The sequence below is a fragment of the Pan troglodytes genome, chromosome 12 (genome assembly GCF_028858775.2).
Source record: "Pan troglodytes isolate AG18354 chromosome 12, NHGRI_mPanTro3-v2.0_pri, whole genome shotgun sequence".
Taxonomy (NCBI): domain Eukaryota; kingdom Metazoa; phylum Chordata; class Mammalia; order Primates; family Hominidae; genus Pan; species Pan troglodytes.
The window spans coordinates 113001521-113023736 of record NC_072410.2 but is presented as its reverse complement, the minus strand read 5'-3'; the positions used below and the strand labels follow the sequence as shown (position 1 = coordinate 113023736).

General features: G+C 41.6%; 1 protein-coding gene across 7 annotated transcripts in view; it reads left to right on the top strand.

The window, feature by feature from the left end:
- Window positions 1–22216, top strand: part of TAF1B (TATA-box binding protein associated factor, RNA polymerase I subunit B) — a 93139-nt gene that overhangs the window by 9710 nt on the left and 61213 nt on the right. For all 7 annotated transcript variants that reach the window (XM_009441987.4, XM_063790118.1, XM_063790119.1 and 4 more), the window contains 2 exons: window positions 1681–1776; window positions 15962–16115. In XM_009441987.4, the coding sequence (XP_009440262.1) occupies window positions 1681–1776; window positions 15962–16115 (250 nt within the window). The remainder of the gene's footprint in view (window positions 1–1680; window positions 1777–15961; window positions 16116–22216) is intronic.

The window sequence follows — 22216 nt, the reverse complement described above, 5'->3', positions numbered from 1 at the left end:
CTACTATACCCGGCTAATTTTTTATATTTTAGTATAGATGGGGTTTCACCATGTTGCTCAGCCTGGGCTCAAACTCCTGAGCTCAGGCAATCTGCCCATCTCGGCCTCTCAAAGTGCTAGGATTATAGGCATGAGCCACCGCACCTGGCCCTCATAAGTGATATTAAAGGCAAAAAAAGAACAGAGAAAGATCAACATGGGCTGCAGTCACCAAGGAAAGATTTGTAGAGGAGCCTTTGCTGTTCAAACTGGTGGTTGGGGCAAGTCCAAACAGAACAACCACGATTTCAGTGCATGGCCTAAATGGATGCTGGGCCTACCCTGAAAGGCGTTAAGAATTAAAAATTCAGAAGCATGAAGCAACAGAGGCTAACCCATAATAGTCATTGCATTAGGTATGATAGCTGATAGTGGGGGGGTTGTGATCTGATTTCTGCTTACATAGTCATTCTATGTATAAATGTTTAGAAACAGTTTTATATAGTTACACTATATAGCTGTAGCAGGGTTTGTTCCTATGTAGCTTTATGCTGACCTCATTAGGGGTTAATTCTGAAAACAATTTTTCTGAAATTAGCCAATGAGCATAACTGTTTAGACCTGATCAGTTGAGTGGCATTATGCCATGTACACAGGCTCCAGAATCAGAACTGACTCCAAATCCTATTGATAGTTTTTCTACTTACTGGCTGGGTAATCTTGGACAAGTTATTCAGTTTCTTCAATGGTAAAATGAAGCTAATAGCTGTCTTACAATATTGTGTTGGAGCTAAGGGATGCCTGGTACCTAGTAGATGACGAATAAATGGAAAAGTCTGTTTGCTTTTTTTTTTTCTTTTTGAGACAGGGTCTTGCTCTGTCGCCCAGACTGGAGTGCAGTGACCTGACCATGGCTCACTGCAGCCCCAACCTCCTAGACTCGAGTAATCCTCCCACCTCAGCCTCCCAAGTAGCTGGGACTACAGGCATGTGCCACCATACCTGGCTAACTTTTTGATTTTTTGTAGAGATGAGGTCTCACCATGTTGCCCAGACTGGTTTCAAACTCCTGGGCTCAAGCAGTTTCTCCTGCCTTGAAGTCTGGGGATCATAGTAGTGAGCCACCGTGCCCAGCCGGAAAAGTTTTTTGTTTAGTTTTACTGTCACTTGGGACTGGTTAGTAAACCTGGTAACAGCTTTGCCCCTAACTAAAAGTGTAGTCATGTATCAGTTGCTTTGTACTCTGATCCTTAATTTACTTAATATGCAAAAGAAAAGGACTCAACTCGGTGATTTTAATGTCTTTCTCTATCTAAAATTAAGAAATATTTTTTCAGCATTTCTCATGTACCTGACACTATGATGATATTATAATTCTTTTTAAGGAAAGGCAGGTAAGAATACATTTAGATGGAAGACTTAACCAGCCCTCCAGGTGATTCTGATGCACACTTAAGCCTGAGAACTACTGGTTCAACATACTAATCCCCAGTGTGCATTTTGTGGAACTCAATGTTCTGATAGATGCTACATACAGACCCCAGAGATTTTGTTCTCAACTTGTGAATACCGCATAAAACATTTACTGGAAATTTATATGTAAGTTAATGTTTAAAGTACAAGAGAGCTGTGGTGTAGATGTGCCTGTACATTTGTTGTCATAACCTGAATCACCCACCACTCATTTCCCTTCCACCTTAGAACAATGTTTTACATAATTTTTGGAAGCGCTACCTTCAGAAGAGCAAGCAGGCATATTGTAAGAACCCAGTTTATACCACTGGAAGGAAACCTACGGTAAGTCACAAGTCTGAAAAGTTGGATTAAAAAACATGTCTGTTGAGATGTAGAGATGAAGATGGGTTCATGACCAGTTTGAGTATCTGAGATTATGATGCTTGTCAAAGGATTTTCAGTTAAGAGGCTTCTGTTACAGTCTAGAGGACAGGGTCACTGATTTAAACCTTGGAATAAAGTTTTTTCTTCACTTTTTTCCTGCAGTATGGAATTAATTTTGACATCTTATCAGACTAGTTGAAACATAAAGGAATTTGAGGTTGATTTTCTAGATAGAAGATAGTTTCTATCACTGTACTATTAAAATAATTTTTAATTTAATAATGTATTTATTCTGTTTGCTTGGAATACCTACTTACTTTATGTGGCATTTCAAGATTCAGCTCAGTTATCATATCTTCTCAGAAGCCTTTATGTGAAGAGAAATAAAATCTGGGTATTCTCCCACATCCACCAGCTGTTTTTAGCAGTTTCTTTGTAACTGCTTTATAAATGTGCCATGTAACATTTTATTTAGGGTCGAGGATGATTCTACTTCTAAGAAAAGCAAGTTTGATAATTTTTTTTGTTCATTTGTTTGGTTTTTTTTGAGACGGAGTTTCGCTCTGGTTGCCCAGGCTGGAGTGCAATGGCGCCATCTTGGCTCACTGCAACCTCTGCCTTCCTGGTTCAAGCAATTCTTCTGCCTCAGCCTCCTGAGTAGCTGGGATTACAGGCGCCCGCCACCACACCTGGTTCATTTTTGTATTTTTAGTAGAGATGTGGTTTCACCATGTTAGCCAGGCTAATCTCGAGCTCCTGACCGCAGATGATCCATCCTCCTCGGCCTCCCAAAGTGCTGGGATTACAGGCGTGAGCCACTGCGCCCAGCCAGTTGGATAATTTTTGATGTGTGGTACAGATGCCCCTTGCCATGGGGTCACATCCCGATAAACCCATTGTAAGCTGAAACTATCATTAAGTCGAAAATGCAGGCTGAGTGTTAATGACTCATACCTGTAATCCCAACACTTTGAGAGGCTAGGGCAAGAGGATTGCTTGAGCCCAGAAGTTCAAGACCAGCCTGGGTAACATAATGAGATCCCAACTCTACAAAAAATTAAAAAATACGTACTGGGCATGGTGACACATGCCCTATATAGTCCCAGCTACTTGGGAGGCTGAGGTGGGAGGATTGCTTGAGCTTAGGAGGTTGAGGCTGCAGTGAGCTGTGATCACACCACTGCACTCCAGCCTGGGCAACAGAGTGAGACTTGTCTCAAAAAAAAAGAAAATGCATTTAATATACCCAACCTACCAAACGTCATAGCTTAGTCTAGCGCACTTTGAACATGCTCAGGCACTTACATTAGACTACAGTTGGGCAAAAGTCATCAAATACAAAACCTATTTTATAATAAAGGGTTGAATATCTCATGTAATTTATTGAATACTTTACTGAAAGTAAAAAACAGTATGGTTGTATGGGTGCTTGAAGTATAGTTTTGACTTTGTGCATATTGCTTGCACCGTAGTAAAGTCAAAACATCACAAGTAAGGGACCATCTATAGTTACTCTTCATATGGCTAGAAGAGATTCTGAATCTGTTTCATACACATTTGTTAAGGGCTTGGGAATTTGGCCCAGTGTTTCCTTGTTTGCTTGGATTCTCATAGGTTTCACATCCAGAGTTGAGAGACCCAGTACTGAGAAACCCAGGTCTGGGTGAAGAGTAGGTTACAGAGATGAGCAAAAGAGATAACCTCTGAGCTCCTTCAGTATCCTCATGTGATACCAATCCTAAGAATGAGAAGTTTAGAGTAGTCAAGTCATACAGGATAGTGATGGTTAAATGTCATCCTGGGGGGCAGTTGTGGGGGCCAACCTGAGAAAGCTACCTGAAAAAAAAAAGGCAGGGGAATAACCTGAGGGGTTCGTTTGGGGAATGTTTTAAAATATGAGATAATGAATTTAAATAAACTCAAGAGAAATAACTTGAATTTACTAGAAAAGATAATATTTTATAATCATAGAACTATGAAATATTATACTGTCTTGATACATGAGAGAGATACTTCCCAAGAAAATCGAAAGATGCTATATGGTTCTAAGGTAACACTTTGAAAAAGAAAGGAAAGAATTACCTAAACTACTAAGAACTTGATCTTTAAAATTTCATATCTAAGGTATTTGTTGATTGTATTTATGCCCTGGGAGTTTGCCTAGCACATAGAAAATGTGCATCAGAACCTGGGATTCTCTGACATTTAAATATTTTTGGGTTAACTTAAGTTTTTTTTAAAAAAAGGTTTTTCTAGAGTTGAGTAAATTCTCGTGTAAAGCAATATTAGCATCACGCTAAAATCTTGGTGAATAAATAAGCAATAAGTAAAATATTAAGCTGATATATGAATTGGTAAGGTAATTTCTACTTCAAGAGTACAGCTATACTCTATTTTGAAAGGAAATGGAAACAATTACTTTTAATTAGAAGCATAGTTTTCTCAAGTATATCCATTAAATATTTCCTTAGTGCTTTGGAGATAACTGTTTTGAGAACAGTAAGAGGCCTGGTCCCTGCTTTTGAGCTGTATTATCTTGGGTGAGGTAAATTACTGAAAATGTGCAGAAGAAGCAAATTAACAAGCAAATATAGAGAGGGGGACAGTGGGGAAGGGTGCTATTTAATAAAAGGTGGTCATGGAGGCCCTTGCTGATGTGGGAGCTGAAGTGATGAAGAAAGTGAGAGAGTAAACCATGGGATATCTAGGGCAAGAAATGCAGAATTTCAGGTCTTACCAAGACCAGTTGAATGCAGATATGCATTTTAAGAAGTCCGTAGATGCTTCCTATACATGGTACACTAAAGTTTGAGAAGCACTGGTGTAGATGAGAAGTGATGGTGGCTGGTACCAGGTGGTAGAACTGGAGGTGATAAGTGATAGGATTCTATATAAAGTCTGAAGATAGAGCCAACAGAATTTCCTGATGGATTGGATGTGAGAGAAAGAGAGGAATAGGAGTGAATGATGACTCTAAGGATTTTGACCTAAGCAGCTGGAAGGAAAGAGTTGCCATCAGCTGAAGGGTAAGTGGGCCAGGAAGGTCAGGGGTTCCATTTTGGACATGTTAAGTTTGAGACAGCTGTTAGCATCTATTAGTCCATTTTCACACTGCTATAAAAATACTACCTGAGACAGGGCAATTTCTAAACAAAAGAAGTTTAATTAACTCACAGTTTTACATGGTTGGGGAGGCCCTAGAAAACATGTAATCATGGCCGAAGGAGAGGGGAAGTAAGGCATGTCTTACATGGCAGCAGGAGAGACAGAGAGAGTGCGTGCGTGTGAGCAAGCGCATGCAGGGGGAAACTGCCACTTTTAAAACCATCATATTGCATGAGAACTCCCTCGCTATCATGAGAACAGCATGGGGGAAACCACCCCCATGATCCAGTCACCTCTCACCAGGTCCCTCTCGCAACATGTGGGGATTACAATTCGAGATGAGAGATTTGGATGGGGACAGAGCCAAACCATATCATTCCACCCCTGGCCCCTTCCAAATCTCATGTCCTTCTCACATTGCAAAATCAATCATGCCTTCCCAACAGTCTACCAAAGTCTTAACTCATTCCAGCATTAACTCATTAACTCAAAAGTCCAAGTCCAAAGTCTGATCTGAGACAAGGCAAGTCCTTTCTGCCTATGAACCTGTAAAATCAAAAACAAGTTAGTTACTTCCAAGATGAAATGAGGTTACAGGCATTGGGTAAATGTTCCCAATCCACATGGGATAAATTGGCCAAAACAAAGGGGCCAATACAAGGCCGAAACCCAGCAGGGCATTCACTAAATCTTAAAGCTTCAAAATAAGCTTTGACTCCATGTCTCACATCCAGGCATGCTGATGCAAGGGGTGGTTTCACAAGGTCTTGGGCAGCTCTGCTCCTGTGGCTCTGCAGGGTACAGCCCCCAAGGCTGCTTTCATGGGCCAGAGTTGAGTGTCTGGCTTTCCAAGTGCGTGGTGCAAGATGTCAGTGGCTCTACCATTCTGGGATCTGCAAGACGATGGCCCTCTTCTCACAGCTCCACTAGGCAGTGCTCCAGTGGGAATCTGTGTTGGGGCTCCAACCCCACATTTCTCCTGGGCATTGCCCTAGAAGAGGTTCTCTATGAGGGCTCTGCCCCTGCATCAGACTTCTGCCTGGACATCCAGGCATTTCCATACATCCTCTGTAATCTAGGCAGAGGTTCCCAAACCTCAGCCCTTGTCTTCTATGCACCCGCAGGCCCATCGCCATGTAGAAGCTGCCAAAACTTGGGGCTTGCACCCTCTGAAGCCATGGCCTGAGCTATACTTTGGTGCCTTTTAGCCACAGCTGGAGCAGGAGTGGCTGGGATGCAGGGCGCCATATCCTGAGGCTGCATAAAGTAACTGAGCCCTGGACCTGGCCTGTAAAACCATTTTTCCCTCCTAGGCATCTGGGCCTGTGATGGGAGGGGCTGTCTTGAAGATCTCTGACATGCCCTGGAGACATTTTCCCCATTGTCTTGACTATTAACATTCACTCCTCATTACTAATGCAAATTTCTATAGCCGGCTTGAATTTTCTTCCCAGAAAATGGGTTTTTCTTTTTTACCTCGTCGTCCAGCTGGAAATATTCCAAACTTTTATGCTCTGCTTCCCTTTTAAATAAAAGTTCCAGTTTTAGATCATCTCTTTGTGAATACACATGACTGAATGCTTTCAGGATCAGCCAGGTTACCTCTTGAATGCTTTGCTGCTTAGAATTTCTTCTGCCAGATACCCTGAATCATCTTTCTCAACTTCAAAGTTCTACAGATCTCTAGGGCAGGGGCAAAATGCCACCAGTCTCTTTGCTGAAACATAGCAAGAGTAACCTTTACTCCAGTTCCCAATAAGTTCCTCATCTCCATCTGAAACCACTTCAGCCTGGACTTCATTGTCCATATCACTATCAGCATTTTTTTTTTTTTTTTTTTGAGATAGAGTGTTGCTTTGTTGCCCAGGCTGGAGTGCAGTGGCACCATCTTGGCTCGTTGCAACCTCCGCCTCCTGGATTCAAGCGATTTTTGTGGCTTAGCCTCCGAGTAGCTGGGACTATAGATGCACGCCACCATGCCCAACTACTTTTTTGTATTTTTAATAGAGATGGGGTTTCACCGTGTTGGTCAGGCCGGTCTTGAACTCCTGACCACAGGTCAGGCCCACCTCCACCTCTCAAAGTGCTGAGATTATAGGCATGAGCCATTGCACCTGGCCGCTAACAGCATTTTGATCGCAATCATTCAACAAGTTTCTAGGAATTTCCAAACTTTCTTTGATCTTCCTGTCTTCTTCTGAGCCCTGCAAACTGTTCCAACCCCTGCTTGTTACCCAGTTCCAAAGTTGCTTCCACATTTTCCAGTATCTTTATGGTGGTATTCCACTCCTGGTACCAATTTCCTGTATTAGTTTGTTTCCACACTACTATGAAGATACTACCTGAGACTGGGTAATTTATAAACAAAAGAGGTTTAATGGGCTCAGAGTTCTGCATGGCTGCAAGGCCTCAGGAAACTTAAATCATGGTGGAAAGCAAAGGTGAAGCAAGGCATGTCTTCCATGGCAGCAAGAGAGAGAGAGTGTGCAGGGGGAACTGCCACTTTTAAAACAGTCAGATCTCATGAGAACTCCCTCACTATCACAAGAACAGCATGGGGGAAACTGCCCCCATGATCCAGTCACCTCCCACTAGGTCCCTCCCTCCAGACATGGGGATTACAATTCAAGATGAGATTTGGGTGGGGACACAGAGCCAAACCATATCAGCATCCAAGAGGAAATTTCAAGCATGCATTGAGATGTAAAAGTCTGCAGTTCAGGAGAGAGGTCTGAGCTGGAGACATAAATTTCGAAGCTGTTAGTTTATATTATAATCATGAAATCTAACATGCTATTGTTTCTAAGATACGCCATTATTTTAAGTACTGCTAAGAAAGAAAAGAGTGCTACAAATTCAATTTTGACATGCCACTGATTGTAAGATAAATCTTGATTTCTAGGATGTTAAAATGTGGTATGGGGGGGGACATTTTAAAATTTGAAGATAGTAGCTAGTATTTAAAACTGTAAGACCAGATGACATCACCAAGGTATGAAGACAGAGAGAGGACCAATAACTTAGCCCTAGGTCATTCTGCAGTTAAGATGTTTGGGATAAAAGAGGAACTGGCAAAAAAATTCTTGGGAACAATGTGAAGTAAGAGGACAGCTGAGAGAATGAGCACTCTGGAAACCAAGGGAACAAAGTGTTTCAAGAAGAGGGCAGTGATCAGCTGTGATAAATGCTGTCACTAGGTCAAGAAGGAAGAGGGCTGCAAAGTGGTTAGTGGAGCAGTGGGATCAAAACCTTGATTGGAATGGAATATAAGGTAGACTGAGAGGAGAGAAATTGGAGACAACAAATTTGGACTTTTTCAAGGCATTTTGCTGCAACAAGTACAAAGAAATTGCATGGTTGCTGGGGTCAAGGGAGAGCTTTTAAAAAGTGGGATAGAGGGGTGGAGCCAAGATGGCCAAATAGGAACAGCTCCAGTCTACAGCTCCCAGCATGAGCAACACAGAAGACGGGTGATTTCTGCATTTCCAACTAAAGTACCGGGTTCATCTCACTGGGGAGTGCCGGACAGTGGGTGCAGGACAGCGAGTGCAGCGCACCGTGCATGAGCTGAAGCAGGGCGAGGCATCGCCTCACCCGGGAACTGCAAGGGGTCAGGGAATTCCCTTTCCTAGTCAAAGACGGGTGACAGATGGCACCTGGAAAATCGGGTCGCTCCCACCCTAATACTGTGCTGTTCGAACGGGCTTAACAAACAGCACACCAGGAGATTATATCCCACACCTGGCTTGGAGGGTCCTATGCCCACGGAGCCTCGCTGATTGCTAGCACAGCAGTCTGAGATCAAACTGCAAGGCAGCAGCGAGGCTGGGGGAGGGGCGCCCGCCATTGCCGAGGCTTGAGTAGGTAAACAAAGCTGCTGGGAAGCTCGAACTGGGTGGAGCCCACCACAGCTCAAGGAGTCCTGCCTGCCTCTGTAGGCTCCACCTCTGGGAGCAGGGCACAGACAAACAAAAGGCAGCAGTAACCTCTGCAGACTTAAATATCCCTGTCTGACAGCTTTGAGGAGAGTAGTGGTTCTCCCAGCATGCAGCTTGAGATCTGAGAACGGGCAGACTGCCTCCTCAAGTGGGTCCCTGATCCCTGAGTAGCCTAACTGGGAGGCACCCCCCAGTAGGGGCAGTCTGACACCTCACACGGCCAGGTACTCCTCTGAGACAAAACTTCCAGAGGAACAATCAGGCAGCAGCATTTGCGGTTCACCAATATCCGCTGTTCTGCAGCCACTGCTGCTGCTACCAGGCAAACAGGGTCTGGAGTGGACCTCCAGCAAACTCCAACAGACCTGCAGCTGAGGGTCCTGACTGTTAGAAGGAAAACTAACGAACAGAAAGGACATCCACACCAAAAACCCATCTGTACGTCACCATCATCAAAGACCAAAGGTAGATAAAACCACAAAGATGGAGAAAAAACAGAGCAGAAAAACTGTAAACTCTAAAAATCAGAACGCCTCTCCTCCTCCAAAGGAACGCAGCTCCCACCAGCAACAGAACAAAGCTGGAAGGAGAATGACATTGACGAGTCGAGAGAAGAAGGCTTCAGAAGATCAAACTACTCTGAGCTAAAGGAGGAAGTTCAAACCAATGGCAAAGAAGATTAAAAACCTTGAAAAAAAAATTAGACAATTGGCTAACTAGAATAACCAATGCAGAGAAGTCCTTAAAGGACCTGATGGAGCTGAAAACCACAGCACAAGAACTACGTGAGGAATGCACAATCCTCACTAGCTGATGCAATCAACTGGAAGAAAGTGTATCAATGATGGAAGATGAAATGAATGAAATGAAGCGAGATGAGAAGTTTAGAGAAAAAAGAATAAAAAGAAACGAACAAAGCCTCCCAGAAATATGGGACTATGTGAAAAGACCAAATCTACGTCTTATTGGTGTACCTGAAAGTGACAGGGAGAATTGAACCAAGTTGGAAAACACTCTGCAGGATGTTATCCAGGAGAACTTCCCCAATCTAGCAAGGCAGGCCAACATTCAAATTCAGGAAATTCAGAGAATGCCACAAAGATACTCCTCGAGAAGAGCAACTCCAAGACACATAATTGTCAGATTCACCAAAGTTGAAATGAAGGAAAACATGTTAAGGGCAGCCAGAGAGAAAGGTCGGGTTACCCACAAAGGGAAGCCCATCAGACTAATAGCTGATCTCTCAGCAGAAACTCTACAAGCGAGAAGAGAGTGGGGGCCAATATTCAACATTCTTAAAGAAAAGAATTTTCAACCTAGAATTTCATATCCAGCCAAACTAAGCTTCATAAGTGAAGGAGAAATAAAATACTTTACGGGCCGGGCGCGGTGGCTCACGCCTGTAATCCCAGCACTTTGGGAGGCCGAGGCGGGCGGATCACGAGGTCAGGAGATCGAGACCATCCTGGCTAACACGGTGAAACCCCGTCTCTACTAAAAATACAAAAAATTAGCCGGGCGTGGTAGCGGGCACCTGTAGTCCCAGCTACTCGGGAGGCTGAGGCAGGAGAATGGCGTGAACCCGGGAGGCGGAGCTTGCAGTGAGCCGAGATCGCGCCACTGCACTCCAGCCTGGGCGACAGAGCGAGACTCCGTCTCAAAAAAAAAAAAAATAAATAAAATAAAATAAAATAAAATACTTTACAGACAAGCAAATGCTGAGAGATTTTGTCACCACCAGGCCTGCCCTAAAAGAGCTCCTGAAGGAAGCACTAAACATGGAAAGGAACAACCGGTACCAGCCACTGCAAAAACATGCCAAATTGTAAAGACCATCAAGGCTAGGAAGAAACTGCATCAACTAACGAGCAAAATAACCAGCTAACATCATAATGACAGGATCAGATTCACACATAACAATATTAACCTTAAATGTAAATGGGCTAAATGCTCCAATTAAAAGACACAGACTGGCAAATTGGATAAAGAGTCAAGACCCATCAGTGTGCTGTATTCAGGAAACCTATCTCACATGCAGAGACACACATAGGCTCAAAGTAAAGGGATGGAGGAAGATCTACCAAGCAAATGGAAAACAAAACAAGGCAGGGGTTGCAATCCTAGTCTCTGATAAAACAGACTTTAAACCAACAAAGATCAAAAGAGACAAAGAAGGCCATTACATAATGGTAAAGAGATCAATTCCACAAGAAGAGCTAACTATCCTAAATATATATGCACCCGATACAGGAGCACCCAGATTCATAAAGCAAGTCCTTAGTGATCCACAAAGAGACTTAGACTCCCACACAATAATAATGGGAGACTTTAACACCCCACTGTCAACATTAGACAGATCAATGAGACAGAAAGTTAACAAGGATATCCAGGAATTGAACTCAGCTCTGCACCAAGTGAACCTAATAGACATCTATAGAACTCTCCATCCTAAATCAACAGAATATACATTCTTTTCAGCACCACACCACACCTATTCCAAAATTGACCACATAGTTGGAAGTAAAGCACTCCTCAGCAAATGTAAAAGAACAGAAATTATAACAAACTGTCTTTCAGACCACAGTGCAATCAAACTAGAACTCAAGATTAAGAAACTCACTCAAAACCGCTCAACTACATGGAAACTGAACAACCTGTTCCCGAATGACTACTGGGTACATAACGAAATGAAGGCAGAAATAAAGATGTTCTTTGAAACCAACGAGAACAAAGACACAACATACCAGAACCTCTGGGACACATTCAAAGCAGTGTGTAGAGGGAAATTTATAGCACTAAATGCCCGCAAGAGAAAGCAGGAAAGATCTAAAATTGACACCCTAACATCACAATTAAAAGAACTAGAGAAACCAGAGCAAACACATTCAAAAGCTAGCAGAAGGCAAGAAATAACTAAGATCAGAGCAGAACTGAAGGAAATAGAGACACAAAAAAACCCTTCGAAAAATCAGTGAATCCAGGAGCTGGTCTTTTGAAAAGATCAACAAAACTGACAGACCTCTAGCAAGACTAATAAAGAAGAAAAGAGAGAAGAATCAAATAGATGCAATAAAAAATGATAAAGGGGATATCACCACCGATCCCACAGAAATACAAACTACCATCAGAGACTACTATAAACACCTCTACACAAATAAACTAGAAAATCTAGAAGAAATGGATAAATTCCTCGACAAATACACCTTCCCAAAACTAAACCAGGAAGAAGTTGAATCTCTGAATAGACCAATAACAGGCTCTGAAATTGAGGCAATAATTAATAGCTTACCAACCAAAAAAAGTCCAGGACCAGATGGATTCACAGCCGAATTCTACCAGAGGTATAAGGAGGAGCTGGTACCATTCCTTCTGAAACTATTCCAATCAATAGAAAAAGAGGGAATCCTCCCTAGCTCATTTTATGAGGCCAGCATCATCCTGACATCAAAGCCTGGCAGAGACACAACAAAAAAAGAGAATTTTAGATCAATATCCTTGATGAACATTGATGCAAAAATCCTCAATAAAATACTGGAAAACTGAATCCAGCAGCACATCAAAAAGCTTATCCACCACGATCAAGTGGGCTTCATCCCTGGGATGCAAGGCTGGTTCAACATACGAAAATCAATAAACATAATCCAGCATATAAACACAACCAAAGACAAAAACCACGTGATTATCTCAATAGATGCAGGAAAGGCCTTTGACAAAATTCAACAACGCTTCATGTTAAAAACTCTCAATAAATTAGGTATTGATGGGACACATCTCAAAATAATAAGAGCTATCTATGACAAGCCCACAGCCAATATCATACTGAATGGACAAAAACTGGAAGCATTCCCTTTGAAAACTGGCACAAGACAGGGATGCCCTCTCTCACCACTCCTATTCAACATAGTGTTGGAAGTTCTGGCCAGGGCAATCAGGCAGGAGAAAGAAATAAAAGGTATTCAATTAGGAAAAGAGGAAGTCAAATTGTCCCTGTTTGTACATGACATGATTGTATATTCAGAAAACCCCATCATCTCAGCCCAAAATCTCCCTAAGCTGATAAGCAACTTCAGCAAAGTCTCAGGATACAAAATCAGTGTGCAAAAATCACAAGCATTCTTATACACCAATAACAGACAAACAGAGAGCCAAATCATGAGTGAACTCCCATTCACAATTGCTTCAAAGAGAATAAAATACCTAGGAATCCAACTTACAAGGCATGCGAAGGACCTCTTCAAGGAGAACTACAAACCACTGCTCAATGAAATAAAAGAGGATACAAACAAATGGAAGAACATTCCATGCTCATGGGTAGGAAGAATCAATATCGTGAAAATGGCCATACTGCCCAAGGTAATTTATAGATTCAGTGCTATCCCCATCAAGCTACCAATGACTTTCTTCACAGAACTGGAAAAAACTAAAGTTCATATGGAACCAAAAACAAGCCCTCATCGCCAAGTCAATCCTAAGCCAAAAGAACAAAGCTGGAGGCATCACGCTATCTGACTTCAAACTATACTACAAGCCTACAGTAACCAAAACAGCATGGTACTGGTACCAAAACAGAGATATAGACCAATGGAACAGAACAGAGCCCTCAGAAATAATGCCGCATATCTACAACTATCTGATCTTTGACAAACCGGACAAAAACAAGAAATGGGGAAAGGATTCCCTATTTAATAAATGGTGCTGGGAAAACTGGCTAGCCATATGTAGAAAGCTGAAACTGGATCCTTTCCTTACACCTTATACAAAAATTAATTCAAGATGGATTAAAGACTTACATGTTAGACATAAAAACCCTAGAAGAAAACCTAGGCATTACCATTCAGGACATAGGCATGGGCAAGGACTTCATGTCTAAAACACCAAAAGCAATGGCAACAAAAGCCAAAATTGACAAATGGGATCTAATTAAACTAAAGAGCTTCTGCACAGCAAAAGAAACTACCATCAGAGTGAACAGGCAACCTACAGAATGGGAGAAAATTTTTGCAACCTACTCATCTGACAAAGGGCTAATATCCAGAATCTAAAATGAACACAAACAAATTTACAAGAAAAAAAAAAAACAACCCCATCAAATGTGGGCAAAGTTTATGAACAGACACTTCTCAAAAGAAGACATTTATGCAGCCAACAAATGCATGAAAAAATGCTCATCATCACTGGCCATCAGAGAAATGCAAATCAAAACCACAATGAGATACCATCTCACACCAGTTAGAATGGTGATCATTAAAAAGTCAGGAAACAACAGGTGCTGGAGAGGATGTGGAGAAATAGGAACACTTATACACTGTTGGTGGGACTGTAAACTAGTTCAACCATTGTGGAAGTCAGTGTGGCGATTCCTCAGGGTTCTAGAACTAGAAATACCATTTGACCCAGCCATCCCGTTACTGGGTATATACCCAAAGGATTATAAGTCATGCTGCTATAAAGACACATGCACACGTATGTTTATTGCGGCACTATTCACAGTAAAGACTTGGAACCAACCCAAATGTCCAACAATGACAGACTGGATTAAGAAAATGTGGCACATATACACCATGGAATACTATGCAGCCATAAAAAATGATGAATTCATGTCCTTTGTAGGGACATGGGTGAAGCTGGAAACCATCATTCTCAGCAAACTATCGCAAGGACAAAAAACCAAACATCGCATGTTCTCACTCATAGGTGGGAATTGAACAATGAGAACACATGGACACAGGAAGGGGAACATCACACACCAGGGACTGTTGTGGGGTGGGGGGAGGGGGGAGGGATAGCATTAGGAGATATACCTAATGCTAAATGACGAGTTGGTGGGTGCAGCACACCAGCATGGCACATGTATACATATGTAACAAACCTGCATGTTGTGCACATGTACCCTAAAACTTAAAGTATAATAATACAAAAATTTTTAAATAAAGTGGGATAAATGATAGCATATTTGTGTAGTGATAGGAATGATGCAGGAGAGAAGAAAAATTTGCAATGGAGAGAAAGAGTAGATGTGAATCTTTGAACAGATATCTTTGAGTGTACAGAGAGGTGGGATCAAGTGCACAAATAGAGAAACTGGCTTTAAACAGGAGTTTGAATCGTCCAGAAGAATCAGGCAGAGGCAGAGTATGTGGTAGAGTTGCTGGCAGTGGTAACCTGTGGGAACCTGTGGAAGTTTTCTCTGTGTTCATGCTCATCAGCCAGCTTTCTGGTGTAGCCTCCTTCTCACGGGGCTTCCCTATAGGGAGGGGATATGCTTGACAGAGGACACAAGCATCTTATTTCATTCTCTGAGGTGTTTGTTTGTTTTTTTGTTTTTTTGTTTTGCTTCATTGTCTTGTGAGCCTCTTTACCAGGAGTCTTAGTCTTATCTTCCTGTAATAAGGTCAAGTTTCTTGGCCTGCAGGGTTGAAATCATGGCTTTTTGACTGTGATCGGTTTGCCTGGGTAATGTCAGCTAATGAGGCCTTTAGGTAGCCAGCCAGCTGACCTTTTTAGGGACACTCTGTCATTTCAACAGTACATGTGTGAACAGTTAAACAGTAGTATGAGATAGTATATCCTTGTTGATTACATGTTACAAATCGTATGTGCTATAGGAGTTCAAGGAAAGGAGAAATCACTGAAGAGTGGGTTGGAAAGATGGCATGATGAGTAAGTAATGAGTTAGGGAGAGGCAGGAAAAGGCATAGTTCAGGCAGGAGAACCAGAATTAACAAAGATACAAAGCAAAAATTCCCCAGGTAGATTTGGTAAAAAGAAGCCAGCCAGCATGTGTGGGGTCATTGATGCACGATGTTTTCAGTGGTGAAGATATTAGCGCTGTAAGAGAGATGTTCATTGAAGAAGGAGACCTGATGGCAGGGCTGGCAGCTGGTTTCCTCGCCCATCCTTGTCTGTGACTCCTCTCCAAGAAGCACTGCTGGGAGCTGTCGTCAGGAGCATGTTTCAGAAGTAAAGGGACTTGGCAGGCAGTTGCAGTTTTCTAGAGTGGTTTCTTTTAGGGTGTTTGTGATAGGAGTTGTTTAAGTTCACAGAAATTAACTGTTTAAAACTGTTACACAATAATTTTATTTATATTGTTTTGCAAACAGGTATTAGAAGATAATCTAAGTCATTCAGACTGGGCTAGTGAGCCTGAGCTGCTAAGTGATGTCAGCTGTCCTCCTTTTCTTGAAAGTGGAGCGGAGTCTCAGTCTGACATCCACACTCGAAAACCTTTCCCCGTCAGCAAAGCATCACAATCAGGTAAAAATGAGAACCAAACATTTAGAATTTTAGAGCTGTTATGCCCCTTAAAAATAATTTAGTCTAATCTTCTGATAATCCAAGGAAAGGGAACTTGGTCTAGCGAGGGAGAATCTAGCAAGGAAGAATGACTTGCTGAATCATATGGCTAAGACAAACTAAGTGAAATCTTAGCGCAATTTTTTAAAAGGCACATTGTCTCCATGTGAGTTTTTTGTGTGTGATTTTAAAGGGACATAAAGTTCAAGTGGATCCAGAAAGAAGGAGGCTACTTCAAAAAGATCTATATGTGTGGGCTCAGCGTCTTCAAAGAAAAGTTGTAGCAGAAAAATGTTATCATGTAGCCATATAGTAAAATAGACAAAGATGATATGTCCAGTTTCTAAGCATAGACTAAAGCAAGCTGAGTAAAATTTACCTTGTTACATGTGTGTTTTACTTTCTGATATAATTCCATAACTTGAAATAAATAAGGAATATATTTAAGATTAAAATATAGGCCTTCATTCCTTTATCAGTGTATCCACATCTCTTGCTGGACTGCACAGTGACATGGATATCAAATAAGTTACTTTGGTGTAAAGTGTTAGGATCATTGACTAATTGGGCAACAAAGAATTTCTAGAGTTTTCTTCTCCACCTTTTCAGACAAGCCTGAGCTCAAATAGTCCCAGAAGACCATGACTGTAAAACCATCGAACCTTTTTAAAAAAAGATATATTAGCTCCTTTTAAAGCATCATGATTGTTTTGTTTACCTATGTGTAACAGTTTTGTTTGCTTATTTGTTTTTTTGTTTTGTTTTGTTTTGTTTTGTTTTGTTTTTGAGATGGAATCTAGTTCTGTCACCCAGGTTGGAGTGCAGTGGCGCAATCTCGGCTCACTGCAACCTCCACCTCCCAGGTTCACGTGATTCTCCTGCCTCAGCCTCCTGAGTAGCTGGGATTACAAGCATGTGCCACCACGCCCTGCTAATTTTTGTATTTTTAGTAGAGACGGGGTTTCACCATGTTGGTCAGACTGGTCTCAAACTCCTGACCTTGTGATCGGCCCGCCTCAGCCTCCCAAAGTGCTGGGATTACAGGTGTGAACCACCGTGCCCGGCCTGCTAATTTGTTTTTTAGTAAATGATGATCCCTAGAGCTTTCTTTTAGTTTTTACATTAAAAGTAATCAATGGCCAGGCGTAGTGGCTCACACCTGTAATCCCAGGACTATGGGAGGCTGAGGCGAGCAGATCACTTGAGGTCAGGAGTTCGAGACCAGCCTGGCCAACATGGAGAAACCCCATCTCTACTAAAAATACAAAAATTAGCTAAGCGTGGTGGTACGTACCTGTAGTCCCAGCTTCTTGGGAGGCTGAGGCAGAATTGCTTGAACCGGGAGGCAGAGGTTTCAGTGAGCCAAGATCACACCACTGCACTCCAGTGTAGGTGACAGAGCAAGACTCCATCTCAAAAAAAAAAGAAGTATTTATTAGTGAAACTCAATATAAAACTATAAAATGCAGATAGTCACAAAGAAAATAAAATCACCAGTTACTGTACCAACTAGAAATTACCGCTACTGCTATTGTAGATCATTCCAGAAAGTTTTTCTTCATGTATGTATACGGAAAGAATTTATTTTGTTTTTGTAAAAATTTGAATTATTTCTTCATTCTTTAAATTTTTAAAAACTTAAAGTATAATAATAAATTTTTAAATCAAAACTCTACAAATCATTCTATAAGTCTTGTTATAAAAAAATCGCAAAAATAAAAAATTGTTTAAAGTTGTAGTCCACCAGTCACGGCAGTGGACTACACCTATTGTAATCCCAGCATTTTGGGAGGCCAAGGAGGGAGGATCAGTTGAACCCAGGAGTTCAAAACCAGCCTGGGCAACATAGTGAGACCTCCATCTCTGAAAAAATAAAAATTAGCTAGGCATGGTGGTGCATGCCTACAGTCCCAGCTACTCAGGTGACTGAGGTTGCAGGAGTGCTTGAGCCAGGAGGTCGAGGCTGTAGTGCACCGTGATCATCCCACTGCACTCTAGCCTGGCCGACGGAGCAAAACCTTGTCTTAAAAAAAAATAAAATTTGTAGTCTACCTTCAGCTAATGTCCTGTTCCCAAGGGGCATTCATTTTCAACTCTGTTGTGACTTCCATATTTCCGTATCACGTGCTTCTAGTATTACATCTTGATTTCTAGTTTGGGACATTACATTAGCTATTGAATTCCGTTTCAGCTCTTTCACACATTCCTCACTGTCCCTTATCTGCACATAGTCACCAGTACATGCATGTGCATTTCTCATTCTCTCTCTTCTCAATATAATTGCTGTAATTTTTTACTAGATCAGTATTTACTGCTTAAATTATTATAAATGTGTACACATTATTTAGACTGAGCTGTATAGCTTACTATGATTACTTTTTCTGTATATCCTGTGGTTTTCTTGGAGTTGATAATTGTTATTTATTTAGTTTTCTGTTTATTACTAATCCATAATTTATTACTAATGTATCTCCACACTTCCTCCCAGTTCTTATAATCTCTTAATACCTTATGCATTCTATCAGTTTCATCGTCTGGAAGAAGTCTCCCTGGAGCCTCTGATCTGCTCTGATCTAGAATGATATCTCTAGACCTGTGGCCTGGCTGACTTTAGGATCTCTCCTTTTTTGTTGTTGTTTTTTTTTTGAGATGGAGTCTTGCTCTGTTGCCCAGGCTGGAGTGCAGTGGCACGATCTTGGCTCACTGCAAGCTTCGCCTCCCGGGTTCATGCCATTCTCCTGTCTCATCTTCCTGAGTAGCTGGGACTACAGGCGCCCACCACCACGCCCAGCTAATTTTTTTTTGTATTTTTAGTAGAGATGGGGTTTCATCGTGTTAGCCAGGATGGCCTCGATCTCCTGACCTTGTGATCTGCCCGCCTCGGCCTCCCAAAGTGCTGGGATTATAGGCGTAAGCTACTGTGCCTGGCCAGGATCTCTCTTTACCACCATCCTGAGATTCTGTCATTTTTCTTTTGTTGGAATTTTTTATTTTCTGCATCCCATTTCTTCTTTCCTGGATTACCCTCTCATTTTTGTGGAGCATCTTTTATTTCACAGAGAATATTAATGATGATATTTCACGCCTGACTTGATTGTTTTGGCCTCTGCTTTTTACATGAAAGGCTTCAAATGTTTAGTGAGCCCAAGATAGCTATTCTTACTTAAACGTGGAGACTAAAAAGTTGATAAAAGGCTTTGTTTCCGTGGTTAGTCTTGTCAGCTCTGCTCTGCATGCAAGGTTATTTTCTCAGTGAACCCCAGCATTATCATCTTTAAATCTTTTCCCCCCGAGCTGATCAGATTCCTCAGAGAAATCTCTTTGAGTCTTCTGTTTGGCAGGTTTGTAATCTTGGCTGTCACTGTTCTGGAAACTGGGTAGGAAGAAGAAGACCGGAGGGGAATGGGGGATTGTTTTAGTATTCAGTATGTAAACTTTCACTTAAGCCTCCTGTTTTCACTTCTCAACAGTGCATGTGAGTGGCATGCCTTATTCTAGAGACCCTTCTCTCTGGAGAAGAAATTTCCAGTTTTTGGCCAAGACTAGGGAGGGGCATCACTTGGCTGCATGGATTTGGGATGAGAATCTGGATGTCTGGCTGGGTGTGGTGGCTCACGCCTGTAATCCCAGCATTTTGGGAGGCCGAGGCAGGCGGATCACGAGGGCAGGAGATTGAGACCATCCTGGCCAACGTAGTGAAACTCCGTCTCTACTAAAATACAAAAAATTAGATGGGTGTGGTGGCGCACGCCTGTAGTCCCAGCTACTCAGGAGGCTGAGGCAGGAGAGTGGCTTGAACCCGGGAGTTGGAGGTTGTGGTGAGCTGAGATCACACCACTGCACTCCAGTCTGGGCAACAGAGAGAGACTCCATCTAAAAAAAAAAAAAAAGAAGAATCTGGATGTCTAACTGCTTCTTAATCTGGATTTTAAGCAGTCATCCTGGTGTTAGGCCTGCCTTCATCCAGTTTCTAGGGGTATGAGTTTCTCCAATTCCTGAGCCTTCTTTAGGGATCCCCAGTGAAAACTGCTTTTTGGCATATTCCCCACTGCTGACTTTGAATCTAGCTTTCCCAGGACTGCCAAGCCAATAATCACCTATCTGTATTCTTTCCGACTTCTAAAATTTTATTGTTCTTGTCACCTTTTTCATGTTATTTGTCCTCAGGTTTACATGTTTAAAAAATTCTCTTTATAATTGTTGTAGCAGGAGAGAGCAGAGGCTAACGTGTTTTCAATTTGCCACCCTAACTGGAAGTCCTTACATATTATAAGGAATATACAAAAAATTGTGTGTGTGTACACAACACACATTTATTTTATGGAAATCTGTGACTTTATATATTCATTTAAAACCGATGGTCCTTAAACTTTAGCATCCATCAGAATCACCTGAAGAGCTTGTTAAACCTTAGTAATTTGCATTTCCATTACGTTCTCAGGTGATACTAATACTGCTGGTCCAGGAGTATACTTTGAGAACCACTGATCTAAAAGTTTTATGGACATTGTTTTGTAGTATACCATTGCATGGAATTACTTAATTAAACTTCTATTCCTGGCATTTAGGTTGTTCTAAATTTTTTTATATTATAAACAGTGCTGCCACAACATTCCTTGACCCGAAACCTTTGCATGGCTTTCAAATCATTTCACTGGGATGAAATCTTCAAAGTAGAACTGTTGGGCCTATTTGCACATCAGGTTTCTACTCTGTGCTAGAGACTGTTCTGGGCACTGGGACATAATGGTGGCAAGACTGTCCGCCTTCAGGGTGTTTATATTGTAGTAGGAGGAGATAGGCAATAAACGACCAAATAAAGAACATTTTAGTCACTGATAAGTGCTATGAAGAAAGGACTTACAGAATTTGGAGAAAGGGATTTTGAGGAGTTACTTTGAGAGTTTGTGTTTAAGAAAGTGTAGCTTCTCAGGGTCATTCCTAGTCCTGCTGCTTTTCTACCCTTACTCCTTATGTGACTTCACCTAATAGCGTAGCTTTAGCCAACCACCAACTATATGCTGAAACGAAAATTCCTATCTCTAGTCCCACCTCTCCTTCAAAGTATAGATTCTTATATTCAGCTGCTGACTCAACATTTCTATTGGTGTATTTAATAAGATTCACACTTAACACACATAATTCTAACATTGATTTCGCTCATCAAACTGGATTTTTTTTTTTTTTTTTTTGCCATCTTCCTTGTCTTGGTAAATGGCAATGCATTCTACTTGTTGCTCAGGCCAACAACCTTATAATCATACTTGTTTTCTTCTTTTCTCTCATGCTTTACATCCAATCTATCAGCAAGTCCTTCGACTCTGCCTTTAAAATCTATCTAGAATCCAACCATTTCTCACCAGCTGCAATGCCACCGCTCCAGTCCAAGTACCAGTCATGGCTTTCCTGGAAGAGTGGTCTTCTGTTTCTACTCCTGCCCTCCCATAACTCCATTCTTCCCTCAGCAGCTGGAGTGACCTTTTTAAATACATAAATGAGGTCCTGTTGCTTCCATGTTTTAAAACTCTCTAGAAACTTCTTAGAATAAAATCCAAAGTACAAATAATGACCTACAAAATTCTACATAATGTAGTTCTTAATCTCTCTTCAGTATCATTCCCACCACTTTCCCTCAGAAATTTCTGTTCTTATAAAGAGAAAGAGGTTGAATGGACTCATAGTTCCACATGGCTGGGGAGGCCTCACAATCTTGGCAGATTTACGTAGAAACTATATTATGTTGCATCCCATGATGCTCTCACTACACTGGCCTTTTTGCTGTTCCTGCAGTTCACTCCTGCTAATATACTTGGTATTCTTCCCAACATCCTTAAGACTTACTTTCTGAATTAATTCAGGTCTCTGCTCAAATATCACCTCAATGAGGTTTCTCTGACACCCATATAAAGTAGCGCATCTCTCTTCCCTTCCCATCACTTACTATGACTCTACATTGCTATTTTTCTATGTAGCATCACTATCTGTCAATTGTAATTTTTTTTTTTTTTTTAGAGAAAGTCTCTCCGTGTTGCCCAGGCTAGTCTCGCATTCTTGGGCTCAAG